General features: G+C 37.6%; 1 protein-coding gene across 2 annotated transcripts; it reads left to right on the top strand.

Moving 5' to 3' along the window:
• Window positions 1-958: 958 nt before the first annotated feature.
• On the top strand, window positions 959-10823 carry LOC141834605 (putative transcription factor PosF21). Of its 2 annotated transcripts, XM_074721933.1 has the most exons (6): window positions 961-1045; window positions 1150-1346; window positions 1576-2247; window positions 2336-2468; window positions 9790-9874; window positions 10175-10823. In XM_074721933.1, exons 3-6 carry the CDS (start codon window positions 1586-1588, stop codon window positions 10549-10551), a joined length of 1257 nt encoding a protein of 418 aa, XP_074578034.1. In that variant the 5' UTR covers window positions 961-1045; window positions 1150-1346; window positions 1576-1585; the 3' UTR covers window positions 10552-10823. The 2 variants fall into 2 exon arrangements, with proteins under 2 accessions (XP_074578026.1, XP_074578034.1); XM_074721925.1 differs by having other exon boundaries at window positions 959-1346.
• The last annotated feature ends 8879 nt before the right edge of the window (window positions 10824-19702 follow it).

Below are 19702 nucleotides of genomic sequence, written 5' to 3'. Positions count from 1 at the left end.
GTGATAAGATGGATAACTCATAACGAGGGTTTGATTCTAATGTTGAACATGTTCGAATGATTACGGTGCTTAAACTATTGATGACATTGGATCGATAAGTCGTGGGCATCTATGTTTTTTGAATTTATTTTAGTGGTTGCTGAAATTTTTTTATGGAATTGGATCGTTCATTTTCAGAATTAATCCAGATAGTAAAAGTTAGATATCTCAATTAATAAAAATATAAATAATTATTTTAAATAATATAATAGTATAATTTATTATATATATATTTTAAGGTTCAGCACCTCCATTATGGGACTCAACTTGTTTTTTTTAGATTGAAAATCTTAATGAGCAAGCTTATTTATTAACGTTATTCAGTATTTTTGAACATTTTCATAAATATTGTTTAAATTTTTATTAATATTTTTATAATTTACATTAAATTTTTTATCTATTTACATTATTATTTTTTATTATTTTAAATATATTATATTATTTATGAATAATATATATATATATATATATATATATATATATTTTTGATAATTAAATTTTATATAAGTTAATAAATAAATTTATTTATGAACATAAAAATGAGGTCACTAATGTCCAATTTTTATTTTATATATTTTATAATTAAACAAACACGAATTTGGTTAATTTACAGCCCCGGCAAGACTGGGCCCGGCCGGCCCGGCCCGGCCCATGAATGCGTAACCCACGACAACGCGCACGACTCTCAAAGCATTCGCTGTTGACCGAAAAACGTAACGCTCTTCCCGGTGTCTCACGCGGTCCGCGATCATCCCGTGGCAGGATGCGTCATCCATTTCCAGCCGTCGGATCCCTCCACTTCCATCGACGTCGCACTTGCTGGAGCCGTTCGATAAAATTGGGAATGCGTTGGTCACCTCAACGTGGAATGTCAACCCACACCGTCTCTGGTTCTTCTTCCTCCTTAGGCATCGTTTTATTACTTGCAGCGGCGATAGCCCCATGGCTGGTGTTCCTATTCCGCCAAGGCAGGAAGAAGGAATGCTTTAATGCGCGCATCAGTCCGGTGGGTTTCTTTCCCTTTCTGAATCCATGTAATGTGATGTGTTTATCTCCTCGCTTCTGTCGCGCGCCTCATAGAACATCCATTGCGGCGACCTTCCGTCGCAGCCTGTTGGGTTTGCAGTCTTGAAGGGATCCAAGGAAATCGGATACTTGCAGTGTTGGAGCGGTTACGCGCGTCATTTCGCTTGCTTTCCGAAAAGGCGCCACCTTTTCTCGCTTCAGAATCGCCAGATCTCCCCAGCTCCTAGGGTTTTTAGGTTCCGCACGGTGACCCGTTTCTAGGAGGTGTGTTCTTGGAAAAGGTGATAACTTTGCTTCTATTTCTTTTGTTTGTTTTTGTCTTTTTTTTTTCGTTTTTCTTTTCCCGTTCATGATGTTGTGGATTTTGGATCTTGAAAACAATATTTTATTTAAAAAATGGAACTTTTGAATTCTTCACTTGCTAGACTTTTGATCTTTCTTTTTTGGTTATCTATTTCGCACTGGTTTCTCTAAGATAGATGGTGCCTCTGTGGTATTTGAGCTTTCTAGATCCGGTAGTATGGACAAGGAGAAGTCACCTGTCCCTGGTGGTGGAGGAGGAGGTAATGCTGGTGGTTTGCTGCCCCAGTCCTCGAGATATGCCTTATTTGCCTCGCCTTCAGACAGTTGCGGAATTACAAACGATCCCTCCTCTTCTTCCTCTCGGCCACCTGATGCTGGTCAATTTGGTCATGTTACGCCATCTGATACTGGGAGGTTTAGCTACGATGTCAGCAGGATGCCAGATTGCCCTCCAAAAAATTCTGGCCACAGGCGAGCCCACTCTGAAATCCTCAGTCTCCCAGATGACCTTAGCTTTGGTAGCGACCTTGGTGTGGTGGGGTCGCATGATGGGCCTTCACTCTCTGATGAAACTGAGGAGGACCTCGTTTCCATGTTCATTGATATCGAAAAGTTCAGCTCTAGCGCTACCTCTGCTGGTCTGTCCATTCGTGAGGCATCACCTCTTCCAGCTCTTTCTCAGGGTGACAATGTTTCCTCCGGTTCCAGTGAGAAGCCAAGGATGAGGCATCAACATAGCCAATCTTTAGATGGCACTGCAATAAAGCCTGAGCTTTTGATGGCTGGGGGTGAAGGGCCTTCATCTGCGGACGTGAAGAAGGCTATGTCAGCTGCAAAACTTGCTGAACTGGCTCTTGTTGATCCAAAGCGTGCCAAGAGGTTTCACATAACAAATAATCAATTTTTTTCTGTTTGTTTCATTGAGTTGCCTTGTTTCCTTCATTGATCCAATGCCCAAGTTTTACAGGATTTTGGCCAACAGACAATCAGCTTCAAGATCAAAAGAAAGAAAGATGAGATATATTGCAGAGCTTGAGCGGAAGGTGCAAACTCTCCAAACTGAAGCGACCACATTATCTGCTCAGCTGAGTATGCTACAGGTGTTTCCATTGATGATTTTTTGTTCTTTATTGATGCTTACTCTATGAAATATGGACTGGTGAAAATATGTCTCTAGCAGTTTGGCATGGCAACACAGTACCTTTACAATATTCAATGTTGAGGCTGAATGTTTGAAATTTACTACGTATGCAAGATCTTTCATTTGCTTAGGAATAGAATGTGGGACACTGATTGGCACTTTTTACATATATGCTAAGTTCTTGCAATCATAATTCCCATTAATGTTTACATATTATAAGGACCAACAAATTCCAAACAGTTGATTGTAATCGCTCTTTCCTCATTATTTCCTTATCTGAGACTAGAGGTTATCTTAACCTGACCATCTTTTAGTTGTCTCAATCAATTCATAGGCAGCTACATAATAGCCTGCCTAGTGGTGTATGGGTTACATGTTCTACATTACCACATATCTCAAACAGGTATGGGATATTTAATGCAGCCGCATGTGGCTGGATAGCACAAAAGAATAACGAGAATAATACTTGAAATATTTGCTTTTTGATATAACAATCATACAAGTGTTTTCCTTATGTTAAAATTTTAATGAAAATAAAGTAAAATATAAGAAGAGTAAAAGTTACTCTCTTACAAAAGAAACAGAAAATTACTGATATTTTCTTCTCTTTGGGACAAATGAAGCATTCATGAAATATTTTCTTCTCTTTGGGTCGCCAGTTGGGCCGCCCAAGGGACCGCCAGTTGGGCCGCCCAAGGGACCGCCAGTTGGGCCGCCCAAGGGGCCGAGGGGCCGGGTCGTTACAATAAAAAGGCGCTCACTTGGCTACCCGGATTCATAAACTCTAGTACTTAACCTGGAGGTCTAGAGTTCGAATCCTGGGGAAGGCAAAAATCCACTGGCCAGGGGTGGAAAGACCTAGTGAGTAATGGCACGGCCAAGGGTCGTCGGTTGACGACATAAGGGGTCGCCAGTTGGGTCGCCCAAGGGACCGCCAAGGGGCCGCCAGTTGGGCCGCCCAATGGGCCGGGTCGTTACAATAAATGATCCTTCGCATTGATAGTTGGAACTAAAGGGTTGATCCACTGTTCTTTTATACATAGATAATGACAAGCAGACTTTAGTAGCCAGAGGATGGATCATAATATATTGCTATTAGTTGTCAGACGAAGAGAATGCCATAAAGTCATTGTGACGACTAAATGTTTCCCAAGTCTAAAATTTATCATAGTATTTTTGTTTGCTTCACCATATGTTGGAAACAATTTGTTAGAACCGATGGAATCAATATATCTTTTGATATTGTCCACTTTGAGCCTAAACTTTCATGGTTTTATTTATAGGCTTTACCCAAAAGGTTTCATATGAATGGAGATATCTTCCATCTTATAAACTCATGATCTTCTCTATGTATTTCCAATACAACAACAACAACAACAACCAAGCCTTATCCCACTAAGTGGGGTCGGCTATATGGATCCTTCTACGCCATTGAGCTCTATCTCCTATTATATCATCATCTAAATTTAAATAAATTTTATCTTGTTTTATTGTTGCTAACCAAGTCTTTTTTGGTCTACCACGTCCTCGTTTAATGTGCGTATTTGTCATATTTTCACACCGCCTAACTGGAGCATTTGTCGGTCGTCTAAGTACATGTCCGTACCACCTTAAACGTGTCTCACGAAGTTTTTCCTCAATAGATGCAACTCCCACTTTCTCTCTAATGCTCTCATTTCTTATTCTGTCAATCTTCGTATGTCCACACATCCATCTTAACATCCTCATCTCCGCAACTCTCATCTTTTGCTCATGTGCTCGAGTCATAGCCCAACATTCAGCGCCATATAACATGGCAGGTCTAACTGCCGTTTTATAAAACTTTCCTTTAAGTTTTAGAGGCACTTTACGATCACATAAAACACCTGATGCCCTCCTCCACTTCAACCATCCTGTTTGTATTCTATGTAAGACATCTCTCTCTATCCCTCCATCAGCTTGTAAAAATGATCCTAAATATTTAAAACTCTCAGTTCCAGACAACTCATCATCTCCTAGTTTAATACTTGTCTCATTACGTTCAATATTGCTAAATTTAAATTTCATATATTCTGTCTTTACTCTACTAAGCCTAAAACCTTTCTCTTCTAGTGTTTCTCGCCAAGATTCTAATTTAGCATTTACTCCCTCACGTGTCTCATCTACCAATACAATATCATCTGCAAATAACATACACCACGGTACGGTATCTTGAATGTGTCCAGTAAGTTCATCTAGGATTAGTGTAAAAAGATAAGGACTTAGAGCTGACCCTTGATGCAACCCTATTTTTATTGGAAATGCTTCAGTCAATCCGCCTGAAGTCTTCACTCTAGTTGTTACTTCCTCATACATATCCTTAATTAGGTCAATATATACTACACTAACACCTCTCTATGTATTTCCAATGTGAGACTTTAATTGTAATATCAACAATCCTTCTCTCAAACGAAGGACCATTATACTCCAATCGAGATCAACTTGACGTCTGATCCGTCAAGACTTCTTAGTATCCGATCCAACTGACTTACTATGACTTACACAATTGTATGAATAGTCCACTTTGGACCTAAATCCTCATGATTTTATTTTTGGACTTTACCCAAAAAGTATCATCTCAATGGAGATATCTTTCAACTTATAAATTCATAATCTTCTCTATATATTTCCAATTGGAATTTTTATTGTATTACAATACAATTATCTATAATTTTCAATTCATCCTTGATCATAAATAGCATCAAAATCTTATCTAAATAGACAATACTCAGAACTTCGAAGCAAAGTTCGCTGATATCTTGACATTTTTGGCCTATTTTATTTGTTTGGTTGTTCTGGAGTGAAACTCAAGCCTTAGATGGAAATACTGATGGAACCATCATAAACTGATCTGTTGTTATGGTCTTTATAGAGTCTCATTTGCATTTTGAAATGATTTTTATATGATTTCCATTTGCAATCATGTATATCAAAACTAAACATTATTCTGGAGTGAAACCCAAGCCTTGGATGGAAATACTGATGGAACCATCATAAACTGATATGTTGGTATGGTCTTTATAGAGTCTGTTACCCAGAAGGGTTTCCACTAAACCAGTATATTTCCATTTTGAAATGATTTTTATATGATTTCCATTTTCAATCATGTATATCAAAACTAAACATTATTCTGGAGTGAAACTCAAGCCTTAGATGGAAATACTGATGGAACCATCATAAACTGATCTGTTGTTATGGTCTTTATAGAGTCTGTTTCCCAGAAGGGTTTCCACTAAACTGTTATATTTCTATTTTGAAATGGTTTTTATATAATTTCTATTTTGCAATCATGTATATCAAAACTAAACACTATCTGCATATCTTCTAAAGTTTGGATTTGTCATTTTAAAGCATATTTCTGCTTATTTTATTAAAAAAATATTTGTTGCTGTTGTAGAATTTAGGAAAAGAAACATTGAATTGTATATATTGTAATCAGAGCTAGAACTTATCTATTTGTTGCCTCTACACATAACTAATTCTATTTAAAACTTAGGCGTTAGACTAGGAGGTTATATGTAATATTTTATCTAGCACTCCTACTCAAAACTAGTTTATCTATGTCTAACTAACTTGTTACACAAGATAGAATAACTCTTATAAGCAAAACATTATATATATATATATATATATATATATATATGATATATATATATAGACAAATGATATGCTGTCTATGGTGTGGATAGTACGTCTTGTCGCAAAAGGTTTTGCTCAGACCTATGGTGTGGATTATTCTGATACTTTTTCTCCTATTGCAAAATTGACATATGTTCGATTGTTTATTTCAATGACTGTTACTCATTATTGGTCTTTACATCAACTTGATATCAAGAATGTTTTTCTCCATGGATAGCTTCAGGAAGAAATGTATATGGAGCAACCTCCTGGTTTTATTGCTCAATAGGAGTCAGGGCGAGTTTGTCGTCTTCGAAAGTCCTTGTATGATTTGAAATAAAGTCCTCGTGCTTGGTTTGGAAAATTTAGTCAGGTTGTTGAAAATTTTGATACAATGAAAAGTAAATTTGGCCATTCTGTGTTCTACAAGCATATCAGGAGCTGGTATCATCCTGTTAGTTGTGGATGTGGATGATATTGTTGTCATTGGAAGTGGTGTTACGAAAATCTCATCTCTTAAGTCTTTTATTCATACGAAGGACTTGAGGGTGCTAAAGTATTTCTTAGGTGTTGAAGTTACAAAGAGTAAAAAATATATTTTTCTATCTTAAAGAAAATATGTCCTTAACCTATTAACTGAGATAGAAAAATTAAGGGCAAAGCCTTGTAGTGCTCCAATAATTCAGAACATGCACCTCACAAGAGATAGGGAACTATTTGAACATTCTAAAAGATATCGAAGATTGGTTGGGAAGTTGAATTATCTCACTATAATTCGTCCAGATATTGCATATTCGGTTAGTGTTGTCAATCAGTTTATGTCATCTCCAACAATTCATCGTTGGACAGCGGTAGAGCAAATTTTGTGTTACTTAAAAGGAGAATTCAGACGAGGTATCATGTATGCAAATCATGGACACACTGATATTGAATGTTTTTCATATACAGATTGGACAAGTTCCAAAATGGATAAAAGATCTACTTCAAGTTATTATATTTTTGTTGGAGGAAATTTATTATTTAGTCTCTTGGAAGAGTAAGAAGCAAAATGTTATATCACGATCCAGTACAGAGTCAGAATATAAGACTATGGCACAGTCTGTATGTGAGATAATGTGGATATATCAACTCTTAATTAAAGTTAGACTTAAGGCTTCAGTACTAATAAAATTGTAGTGTGATAATCAAACTGCTTTTTATATTGCATCGAATCATGTGTTTCATGAGCAAATTAAGCACATTGAAATTGATTGTCATTTTATTCGTGAGAAAATTCAATAAAATTTGATTTCTATAGGATATATGAAGATTGATGAACAACTAGGAGATATATTCACAAAAGCTTTAAATGAGATTCGGATTGATTATCTTTGTAACAAGTTGAACATGATTAATATCTATGCTCCAACTTGAGGAAGAGTATTAGCTGTATATATGATACCATACTAGATGTGTGTATATATATATATATATATATATATATTAATTATGTTAGTTATTAATTAGTTTTATTAACTTCCTAATTGTAGATAGTTTCCTAAGATGGGTTTAGTTCCTAAAGTAAGTTTCTAGTCTTGCATTTGCATATAAATATATATCATCTTTCAATAAAGTGATATATTCTTTTTTCTACCTTAAGTAACACAAGATAAAATAAGTTGAGAGATTTGTAATTCGAGAAAGGGTAGTTCTCAACTTAGTTAAGACTTGACCATTAGAATAGTCCAATTGATCAAAGGATAGGGTTTAGGTTCAGTCATCATTTAGTAGTTGAGTCAACTACTTAGTTGATTCAAGTTGATCAGCCAGTGAACATAATGTTTCTATTCATGGTTGAGTTGATTGGGCAGTTGATTGATGGCTTAACTGAAAAGTTGGAAGTAGTCATTGATCTACAAAGTTGAGCGGCAATGGTTGAATGAACTAAGGTCTACAATGAAGCTAATCGACTGAGATAGCTGTTGGCATACTAAAGCCCATAGTGATCGAGAAAATCGTTAACTGATGGTGGATCCAATCGATATCAGTCGATTGATCAGCTACGATACAAAAGAATAGAAAGTAAAAGCTAAAGAGATTGAAGCTATAAAAGGAGGCCCAAGGGGAGCATTCAGAGATTGTCCTTTATGCTTATGGTTCTTAATCTTATAATCTCTCTCTTGTACTCATAGCCTTAATCTTCGCATTACTTGTTCCTTACCTTGTAAAAAGATTGTTGTAAAAGGTTTCTCCACCTCTGAAGAAAATTCAAGAAGTAGAAAAACTAGTGGGCTTTGGAGAGTGATTCGCCAAAAAATCATAAGCTGTGGAATAGGAATGAGGATTTCAAACCATGTTATATCAATGTGTTAGTGTTGGTATGCTTGTTGTTTCTTATTTCGTTGTGCTAGTAGTTTGTAGTTGACCTTGTTAAGTTGTTAGCAAGAGTAAGAGCATATTTGCAAGTTAAATGTTATTCACCCTCCTCTAGCCGTTTGGCCACTTTCGTTCACGGTCCTAATATGTGAGCGACTCTGATTCTAGCCTATAAACTAAACTTTCACTTGTAACCCATAAAGCATGATTCTTTCTATCCAGTTTCTCCTTGGTGATTGTGATGAAGCTAGAAAGGCTTGAAAACCTAGTGGGGTATCAAGAAGGTAGTCAAGGTATCAAACAATTTGGATTGAAGGGTGTTCTAGAGAATCCACCAAACGAGATAAATTTAGCTTTATATTTCTTTTCTTTTCAAAGAAAAAATATTGCTGTAGTAAAATGGTGGGGTGTGGTTTGATTGGATTGTCATTAGTAATCAATGAAACTTTTCCAAGTTGGAGCAGCAGGGAGGCATAGAGAAGGTCGCGTGGAGCTCAATAAGGGGGATGGCAGAGGAGTTCTGGTGCTTCAAACTTGCAGGGAGACAAGGAATGAAAAGGGCTTCTTTGGATTGGCAAGCCTTCGAACTAAATGTTTACTCACCTGAAAGGCCATTGATTGGCTCATATAGCATGAGGATGACATTAGAGAACATCTTCTGATTCAACTACAAGGGACAATACAATGGGGTTGCCCCTTGGCAGGTTGTACCAAGGTGGAGATATCACAGATCGAGACTTTAGTGGGTTTCCATGCTTTTGATCTTGCATTGAGATCGAACCGTGTGGAAAAGCTTATGCAGAGGTGTGAATAGTTAGGGCTTTGATATCATGTTATCAGGAAAAGTGAAGTAATCACCCTAGATATTTAAGTCCCTTGGTCCATAACAGAGCCATTCGATGAATCACCTATATGTTATGGGTCAAGTTCAGTTTTGCTTCTTGTATTCCTAGTACTTGGCGATTCGCGTCATTTCTTTGTACCTTCACTCTTAAGTTTGGTATATGGAACAATCGTACGGTAGTATACATATGATGGCTGATCATGGTTAGAGTAACTTACCTCCATTTGTTTCATGTGTGATCTTTTTCCATTATGTTTATTATTGCTTCATTTGGGTATGGAGTTAATCTCCCACTGTAAGATCATAGAATTAGTTATATTGGTCATTCTGTCTTTGCTAATAAGCTTCTTGTGCATTTCTTTTCGTGGTCGATATCGGAAAGGATGAATTGTTTCAGATATGGAAGAAAAAAAACCTCATTACTGTTATTTTTTTCCTTGTACAGAGAGATACCAATGGTCTAACAGTCGAAAACAATGAATTGAAATTGAGATTGCAGACAATGGAACAACAGGTTCACCTGCAGGATGGTATGGTCCTCTATTATGATGCATCTCTTGTTTCTTCTGCTAAATCATCTTTAGTAAACTTATTTTGTCACAATTTGTCTGTTCTTTTTCCAAGGGAAGTCAAAGTCGTCACTACTCTTCTTTGTTTCTCCATCGTTCACCCAACATCAACCGATGAGTCGACCGATATTTAGTTTAAATCGACCTTAATCGTTTTCTGCACAATACTGATTTTCACTCTAATCGAGTTCACTGTCTGAGTACACATTCTGATTCAAATTTGAGCATGCTTATGATCCAGAAACTTGGTCATTGGTGCAGCACTGAACGAGAAGCTGAGGGAAGAGGTTCAGCGGTTGAAGATGGCTACTGGCCAGATGTTGCCGAGTGGCGGCGGCCAAATGATGAACTTTGCTTCACCTTTTGGGGCAAACCAACAATTTTTCCATCACAATCCGGCAATGCAATCTCTCCTGGCAGCTCACCAACTTCAGCAACTGCAGATCCGCTCTCAGCGGCCGCAACAGCTGCAACCTCATCAGACTCAGCAACAACATCAGGTTCTGCAGCAGCAGTTGCAGCTACGAACCCAGCCGCAGCCGCAGCCGCAGCCGCAGCAGCAACAGCAATCAACCGCAGACCTGAGAATGAAGGGGCCATCACTGCCTTTGCAGAACCAGTTTGGAGAGGCTCAATAGGACTAAAACTCTCTCATGAATGATGTTTAACTGGCTAGCCATCTATCTATTTTTCTTAAGCCTTAACCAAGCAATGTTCTCTTTTTCTTGTTCTTTAGAGAGCATAGGTAATGAAGCATGACAAGAACTTGGACGATCATAAATTTGCATATGGCAGGTCAGCCATTTTGGGAACTATTTGGGCTCTTGCTCTGGTACTTGGTCATTTCCAGCATTCCTATTTTAGTGTGGCTCTCCCATTTCGATAGATTTGTTAATCTAATTCTTGTTTTCGGAGCATGATTTAGTTGATTATTGTGAGGTAGATTTATTGAAGTGGATAATGATCGAATTAGGAAGAAATTGAGCACATTTCCAGCATTCCTATTTTAGTGTGACTCTCTAATTTTGATAGATTTGTTGTCCTCTCTTGCTTGCTGTGCTATTCATAAAAGAGTATTAAAAAATATATATTTTAGAAAACAGTCGTTGTATTTTTTATTTTTAAAAGATTCCTGTAGTAATTTTTGCTAAAATTATAAATTAGTAAAATGATTTTGGTCAAAATTATCTTAATATTAGTTAAAATTATTTAAATATTAATTAAAATTTATTATACTTATCAGAGTTGGTTTAGTTTAGTTAAAATTAGTCAAATGCTAAAGTTGCTTCAAAGTTGTTTTTTTATAAAGGTAGTTTTTGGATGAAAAATAAAAATAAAAATAAAATAAAATATTTTTTAAAAATATTAAGTCCTTTTTTATGACAATAACGTTCACGATCGTAATATCAAATTTAATCGATTGATATATTATAATAATTAATTAAAAAATTATTTTTTAAAAAAATTAATTAAAAAATCTTTTTTAAAAATTTATTATTTTCAATATGGAATATCAAAATGGTATTTGAAAGCATGAATATATTCAAAAGTATTATCCGAATATACAAGATCTTGTTCTATACTATAGGATTTGATATATTATTTTTTATTCTATATTATTCAAAAGTATCGTCGTATCATTTATAATGAATTTTCATTATTATTTCTGATGTCCAATTTATATTTAAAAAATTAATGCTCTATTGAATTAATACTTTGTCCTCGTACACTTTGAGAGTTTGAAATAATACGGAATCAAGTTCTACATAATTTCATCATTTTAAAATTACCCTACGCATTTTAAATATTTCACAACTTTACCTGCGTGGTTGTTAAATTGCTGTTAAGGAATTGTATCAATTTTTTTTAGTGTTTAATGAAAAATATGGTTAAGATAAAATGTTCATTTATTTAATTCATCTGATTTTACTGACCTAGTCTATTTGTTTTGCTCACTCACATTCTCAAATTAAGGTATTCAAATTAATTGACCTGTGTACGCACAAAATAAATGATTTATATATAAACTCGATGGTAAATTTCTATGGGTAGAATCTATCATTTTTAAAATTTAATTTTATCAAAAAAAGTTAAATATCTAAATTATTAAAAAATAAATAATTTACAATCGATTAAAAAAATGAGTTTGACAAATATATTAGAACAAAAAATATAAAATATAAAATAAATTTAAGAAAACACGGATAACAAAAGTGTAGGAAAAATCTATAGGGTAATCTCAACATAAAACCCTATACTCTACTTAATTCTCAAGAAATCACAAGAATAATAATCAGAATTGCGGAAGCATACCAGGATTCATTGTCTGCAGTTGATCTGGAGTCAAGATCTTCAATTTGCAGAATTTCCTAAGATTCCAGAGAGTTTTATCGATGGGGAACAAAACTAAAAAGCGTCGTTCTGCAAACTGGGACCATAACCCTTTTATAATTATCCTTATTTGCTTATTTCTAATTTGACCCCTTAACAAATTAGAAATTGCATATGTGGTATCCACACTTTTATATTCATGACAATTAAGCCCTTAAGTCAAATTCTTTAATCATAAGTTTGACCACATTAATATTTGACTTATTAATTGATGACATGACATTTATAATTACAATTATGATCCCAAAATTCCAATAAAAAATAATTTAATTACCTTTATTATTAATAATAGTATATAAATCTCAAAAAATAAAATAAAATAAAATTAGAGTAAAAATAAAAAGAGCTCCCTTAATTATGTTTTTCATTACTTTTTTTTTAAGAAAAAAAAATAGAAAGTAAAAATAATGGTATATTTCTTATTAGGAGTGTAATCGAACTGAGTCGAACTAAATAATAGAGGCTCAAACTCGAGCTCGATTCATTTTTTCTAAGTTTGAGTTCGACTCGAGTTTGATTTGAGCTTTAATTCTTAAACTTGAGCTCGGCTCGTAATGAAATTAAATAGTTTACGAACGGCTCGAGCTCGATTCGAAAAAGGCTCGTTTTAAAATTAAACGAATTTAGTTCGAGCTCGGTTCAAAAATAATTCGTTTAAAAATTAAACGAGCTTAGTTCGAGCTTGACTCATATATATATATATATATAGAGGAATGATATGCCGCGCGACAAACGCCGCGCGACTCCTCCGCGACAGCCGACCTCCTCTCATTCATCGTCGCCGTTCGTCGCCGTCCGATCACCGTTGGCCGCAATTTCGGACTCGTTGGAATCACAACTCGACGGCGCACACATTGGCATCGGATTCCGGCCGGATTGTGGCCGGAATCAGGCCGAAATTCGGCCAGAAACGCGACAGAGGCGCTGTTGGCCGATTCCGGCGGAAATCGGCCGGAATCCGGCCGAATCGCGGCCGGAGACCGGCCGCGGTCGACGCGCCGGCGCCGGGCGCGTCGACCGCGGCCGGTCTCCGGCCGTGATTCGGCCGGATTCCGGCCGATTTCCGCCGGAATTAGCCAACAGCGCCTGTTGGGCGATTCCGGCCGAAATCGGCCGGATTCCGGCCGAATCGCGGCCGGAGACCGGCCGCGGTCGACGCGCCCGGCGCCGGCGCGTCGACCGCGGCCGGTCTCCGGCCGCGATTCGGCCGAAATCCGGCCGATTTCGGCCGGAATCGCCCAACAGAGGCTCTGTCACGTTTCTGGCCGGATTTCGGCCGGATTCCGGCCACAATCCGGCGGGAATCCGGGTCCGGCCGGAGCGCCGGTGAGTTGGCCTTCCAACGCATCCGGTCCGGCGGCCGTTGGTGGTCGGACGACGGTGAACAGCGGCGGAGAAGCAGCGAACGTCGGAGGAGTCGCGGACGGTTGCGCGGGATATGTCGCGCGGCATATCAAAACCGTATATATATATATATATATATATATATATATATATATATATATATATATATATATATATATATATAGCAGCGCTATACTGAGCGCCCTGTATAAGCGCCTCCTGCGCGCCTGAAGCTAGGGTTTCTCTCCCACTCCCCCCTCTGCTCGCCGAAGCTCCCCTTCGCCTAAGGTTTCGCTGCTGTTCTCTCGCCGCGCCTCTCTTCTTCCTTTGCCCATGTTCTCTCGCCACGCCTCTCATCTTCCTTCGCCCTCGCCCTTGTTCTCTCGCCGCGCCTCTCTTCTTCCTTCGCCCTCACCACTCCTCGCGAGCGCAAGGAGCCTCGCCAGTGAGTTTCGGCCCCGAGCGCAAGGAGCCTCGCCACATGTAACGCCCCACCTCTTTCTTATACTAGTAGGGAGACGTTACGTACTTAAACTTTCCTTAACTTTTACTCATTAAATAAAATAACTCAAATAAACTTTTCTTTTTCTGTTTAGCATGCGGAAGCAAAAGAAATAAATACAAATTTTTGGACATAAAATAAACATTTATATAATTCTTGATCTTATTCCGCGGTTCCGCCGACACCACACATCAAACACTTCTCCAGCTGCCTCCTCTTTCCTATAACTTTTCCTTTCATTTATCTGCAATATGAGGAATGCAAACTATAAGCAACGCTTAGTAAGTACATCATCTAACTCACAAAAACCATAGAAAACTTCATAATAACTGATTTATGCAACATGAATGTTCATATCTAAACATGTGAGGGGATTTTCAAAACATACTATTTCATAATATTTAAACATACTAAACATCCATCATTTGGGCCCTGACAAAGTACCAATGCGCGCATCCCTAACCGGTCCGGGGTAGCTAGCCACCGAAGCCGATTAGAGCGTACTAGACACCTCGCGGCCTAGGGGCAACTTATGGAGCTCATCCCTTGGACACCTCACGGTCCGGTACTTGTCAACATCAAAGTAAAATACTTTCTTTCATATTACATCATCCATGTCATAACTATGCAGATGTACTTATATCATGCAATTCTACCATTTACCTATGCTTTAACAAAATCATGCATATGCTTCAATAAAATCATGCTTATGGAAAAATACGGAAAACAACGGAACTACTCATACTGCAAGTGAGAGATGTACTTACCCTCTATACTCAAAAGGTTTTTAACATAAAGATGGTGAAACCGAAGATATTCTCCGAAGTGCTCTTAGTGCTTTCTCTGCGCGACCTAGTAGAAATCACAACTATGACTTAATTAATCAACTACTAATTAATCAATTATTAATCCATGATCTAACCAATTCCTTAAATATATACTAATTAATCACTAACTAATCATTAATGATTAATTAACCAATTATAATATTTCGTTAATTAAATTAATCAACCTAACCTTAATTACTAATTAATCCGATTAATAATTCCATTAACTAGATTAATTATCCGATTAATCAACTTAACCTTAATTATTAATTAACTAGATTGATCAAATAAATTACTGATTAATATCTAATTAAACTAGATTAATTAATTAAGCAATCCCTTAATTAATTAAACTAACCTTAAATAATAAATCCAATTACGTGCAAATGTTGCGGCCCGCTTGTGGGCTGCTCTCGTCTTCTCCACGCGAAAAAGGGATCGTGAGGTCGGCGGCAGCGTCGACTGTCTGGCGTCGACTGGACGAGGACGAAGGCGGCGCGAGCAGGGGATGACGGCAGCGCGTCTTCAGGCGAAGGAGGTGCGGCGGTGCTGTGCAACGAAGATGGCGTTGGGTAGAGGCGGCTAGTCTTCACACAGCGGCAGCGAAACAGAGGAGGCGGCGCGTCGGCGTCTTCTCCACAGCAAGCGGTGAAGGCTCGCGGCGGGGGTTGGCGCTCGTGCTTCTCCGGCGAACAGCACAAGGAAGAAGGGAGGCGGCGGCTGCTCTGCTTCGTCTTCTCCACGCGACGGGCGGCGGACACGAGCAGAGGGAAAGGAGGAGTGGTGGCTAGGGTTGGGTCGCGGCTCCTCTTATAGCTTCCTCTTCGTTCCGTTCCGCGTTCTCCGCCGGCGGAATCGGGCGGCGGGCGGACGCAGTCCGCGCGGGCTGCGCGAGACGCGGTCGCGGTGAACAGTCGCGCGTAGTTTTAATAGGGAATGCACAGTAACCCGATTAAAACAATTAAAACCCAAATAAAACCTAATCTAAACCACCGATTAAACCCAATTAAAACAATTGAACCGAACCGGGTTCAATTTTGGTTCGCATGGTTCACTAACCAAACGACTTCCAATTTGATCCAAACCAATTTTGTTGGATTTGTCCTCGCGAGACGAACCTTTTTATCTATTTTATTTTATCAAAAGCTTAAGCTAACTCTAGTTCCTACTCATTAATCTAAACTAACTTGACCTAGTTATATATCTACTTAGCCTTGAATGCTTAATTATTAAATCTAATAATTAATCCCTCCTTAGTCCTTACGAATTCATTAGGGTTATTCATAATTAACCCCTATCTCTTTATGAAATATTCTAAATCTCACCAATAATCTTAAGTGGGGAAAATACGGGTGTTACACCACAGAGCCTCGGCCTCAGCGCAAGGTCCCGCGAGCAGAGTTTCGGCCTCGCCACAGAGTTTCGGCCTCGCCCCTGCAACTCACGATCCGAAGCCACTCGCCCCTGCTACTCGCGAGCTGAAGGTCCCTAACCCTATTTTTTCTTATGTTTGTGAATATCATTTGTGCATATCATTATCCACAAAACACTAATGAGGGGATGTGAGAATACAAAACCTTGGTGGAAAAAGATTGAAAAACCTATCATAGCTAGAGCAAAATACCAGAACAAATGGTCTTAATAATGCATGTCTTATTGCTGACTTTTTAGGCATGTTCATAGGCTAAAGTTATTTCAATATTTGTTATGGTCCAGGAACTAAGTTAGAGTAAAAGGGCTTATACATCCTTAAGGCAACATTTACTTGCATAAGGTCTAGGGTGTCTGCCTATTAATTGCATCCCCTTAACAACCAGTTAGTAACCAAAGAAATTAAAAAATATTCTCATTCCACCAAACATGTATTATCTATAGTGCGCACACTCATGTTGAAAGACAATTATCAGTATTCTTACCTGCACCATTATAGATGTTTGTTATCGATATGTTTTGATTAGAATTTTTAGAACATTAACTATCATTAACATTTTTGAAACAATACTTAATGTGAAAGGAATATTGTTTCTCCTTTTCTTTTTCTAAGTGATTAACTGTTAAACAGGGGTGGTAATCACTTAATCTGAATCTGATAATCCTCGACAATGAAAGGAAATGACGGTGATAATCAGTTATATATTCCCCAAGTTGAAAATGGTCGGAAGCCCAAAGTTGGTATGGAATTCTCATCTTTAGAGGAAGCATTTTTGTTTTATAATCAATATGCACAAGAAGCTGGTTTTAGTGCAAGGATGAGCAATAGCAAAAAGAATAAGATTACAAATGAAGTTGTATGGAAAAAATTTGTTTGTTTTAAAGAAGGTCAAACAGATAAAATGAGGGCAAATAGAAATGTAAACTATGATCAACAATCTATGGAAAGAGCCCGCAGTGATATTAGAACCGATTGTAAGTCACACATTTCACTTGTAAAAGAACAAACTGGACCTAATTGGGTTATCAGTCACATCATGGAAAGTCATAATCATACCCTCTCGACTCCTTCAAAGGTATATTTGCTTCGCTCACATCGTCATATTTCAGCCGCTAAGAAAGCATTGACTCAACAATTTTCTGAGGCTAATTTGCCAACTTCTCAAAAAATGCGAATATATGAGATAGAGTCCGGGGGGCCCGAGCGGGTAGGTTGCACAGAAAAAGATCTTAGAAATTTTGACCAACAACTAAGAGATGGCCTGAAGGGTATTGATGCTGAAACATTGATTGAGTTTTTTGTATCTGAGAAGGAAAAAAATTTAACTTTTTTCTTTGATTATGAGACTGATTCAGAAAATAGATTTAGTAGGTGTTTTTTGGCTGATCATGTATCGAGGACGGCTAACATTATATTTGGTGATGTTGTTGTATTTGATACGACATATAACACCAATAAATATGGGTTGATTTTTGCACCATTTGTTGGAGTTAATCATCATCATCAGACAATTATTTTTGGTTGTGGTTTTCTAAGTGATGAAAAAACTGATTCCTTTGTTTGGTTGTTTAATAAGTTCATAGATGTCATGCCTAAAGGAGCACCAAATGTGATCATTACTGATCAAGATCTTGCTATGACAAAAGCTATTGCACAAGTTTTCCCTAATACGGTGCATCGATATTGCTTGTGGCACATATTGAATAAATTTTCAGAGAAATTAAATCCTTTGACTTTTCGTGATCACTATCAAAGCATAAAGAATGTCATTGTAAACTCTACAACGCCTGATGAATTTGAGAAGTCATGGGAAGACGTTATCAAATGTGCTAACTTGGAGAATAATGATTGGTTGGCATTGATGTATGAATTGCGACAAAAGTGGGTGCTCGCATATTTTAGTCATGTATTTTGTGCTGGAATGTCAAGCAGTCAGAGATCTGAAAGCTCACATACATTTTTTAAGAAAACCATCTCAAATAAGAACTCATTGATTGATTTTATCATTCGTTTCAATAGGGCACTGAGACACCTAAGACACAATGAGTTAGCTGTTGACCATGTTGATATTAATGAGCATCCCCGGACTGGCCAATGGAAATTCAAATGGTTAAGGTGTATACGAAAAATAAATGGTTGGAGTTTCAAAGTGAAATTAGTGATAGTCACAGTTATTATGTGCAACAAGCATCTGTACAAGATGATTTACTGATTTATAATGTGATGAAATTTCAAAGTTGTTCTTCTTCCAAATCAAGGTTACTCACTCATGACAAACAAAAGGACTACATATCTTGTAGCTGTAGAAAATTTGAGTTTGAGGGCATTCCATGCAGGCATATGTTAGCATTTTTCCGCATCATCCAAGTCTTTCATTTACCTGAACAGTATATACTCAAACGATAGACACAAGATGCAAAGGTTGAAGCAAATTATATTTTGGGGGAAGACCAACTTTCCATCAATGATCCAAATAAGTTTTTGATGTCAAAGCTTTCAAGGTTATCCTATAAAGCTTCCTTAGTAATTGAGGATGCATCTTTGACTGATGAGGGAACATCCTTTTTGGAGTAACAACTAAATTGTATCCACAGCAAAATTCAAGACATGAACATTAGTAAAACATGCGGTATTGGTAGTCAAAGGAAGAATTCTTGTAATGCCCCGCAAAAGCCCTTCAATATTTTCCTTAATATTGATAAAGGATAGCTTAAGATATGGAAATGTAAGGTACTAATGGGCTTTATATTATATGGACTCTTATTGGGTAAATCTTTAGTGGATCACTAGTAGGATTTATCCTAAAGTCTAATGGGCTTCATGGATGCATAACTCATGATGGGCTTTTAGCTTATGTGGGCTTTGCCAAAAATAAAAGGAAAAAGAATGGAGGTGCCAAGGATTGAACCTTGAACCTAAGGAAATGGCAAGCCTAATAGATGCATGAGGTAACCATGAGCTCTAGCAAGAATATATTATTAGAAGGATAAAGGAATTTTTATTTAAGAGTAAGGGCACATGAGGAGACATCTTAACAAGTGGAGAAACACAACTTTTCCTCTACTACTAGTAATGATGAGTATTGATTAAGGGAGTTAGAAAATGCTAATTGGAAACCTCCTTCTCCCTTTTCTTTATAAACCCCCACCATGACCTCTTTTTCCTCTCTTGTTCTTCATTTGGCCGAGAGCCTCTTGAAGGCTTCCTCTCCTCTCCCATTTCCTTCTTTGGCCGAGAGCCTTGTGGAAGTTTCCTCCATCAACAAGCTCTCAAGGAAGAAAGGCTAAGGCAAG

This window comes from Curcuma longa, chromosome 1 (assembly GCF_044706935.1).
Source record: "Curcuma longa cultivar G26 ecotype Majalengka, Jawa Barat chromosome 1, ITB_CL_G26_1.1, whole genome shotgun sequence".
NCBI lineage: Eukaryota > Viridiplantae > Streptophyta > Magnoliopsida > Zingiberales > Zingiberaceae > Curcuma > Curcuma longa.
This window is presented reverse-complemented; position numbering and strand designations above follow the sequence as displayed.

Bases quoted from the DNA above. Each gene is read 5' to 3' on its own strand.
- LOC141834605 (XM_074721925.1), top strand. From the start codon at position 1,586: ATGGACAAGGAGAAGTCACCTGTCCCTGGTGGTGGAGGAGGAGGTAAT. The intron at 2,248-2,335 runs GTTTCACATAAC...CAAGTTTTACAG, and splicing joins GATCCAAAGCGTGCCAAGAG to GATTTTGGCCAACAGACAAT. The intron at 2,469-9,789 runs GTGTTTCCATTG...TTCCTTGTACAG, and splicing joins CTCAGCTGAGTATGCTACAG to AGAGATACCAATGGTCTAAC.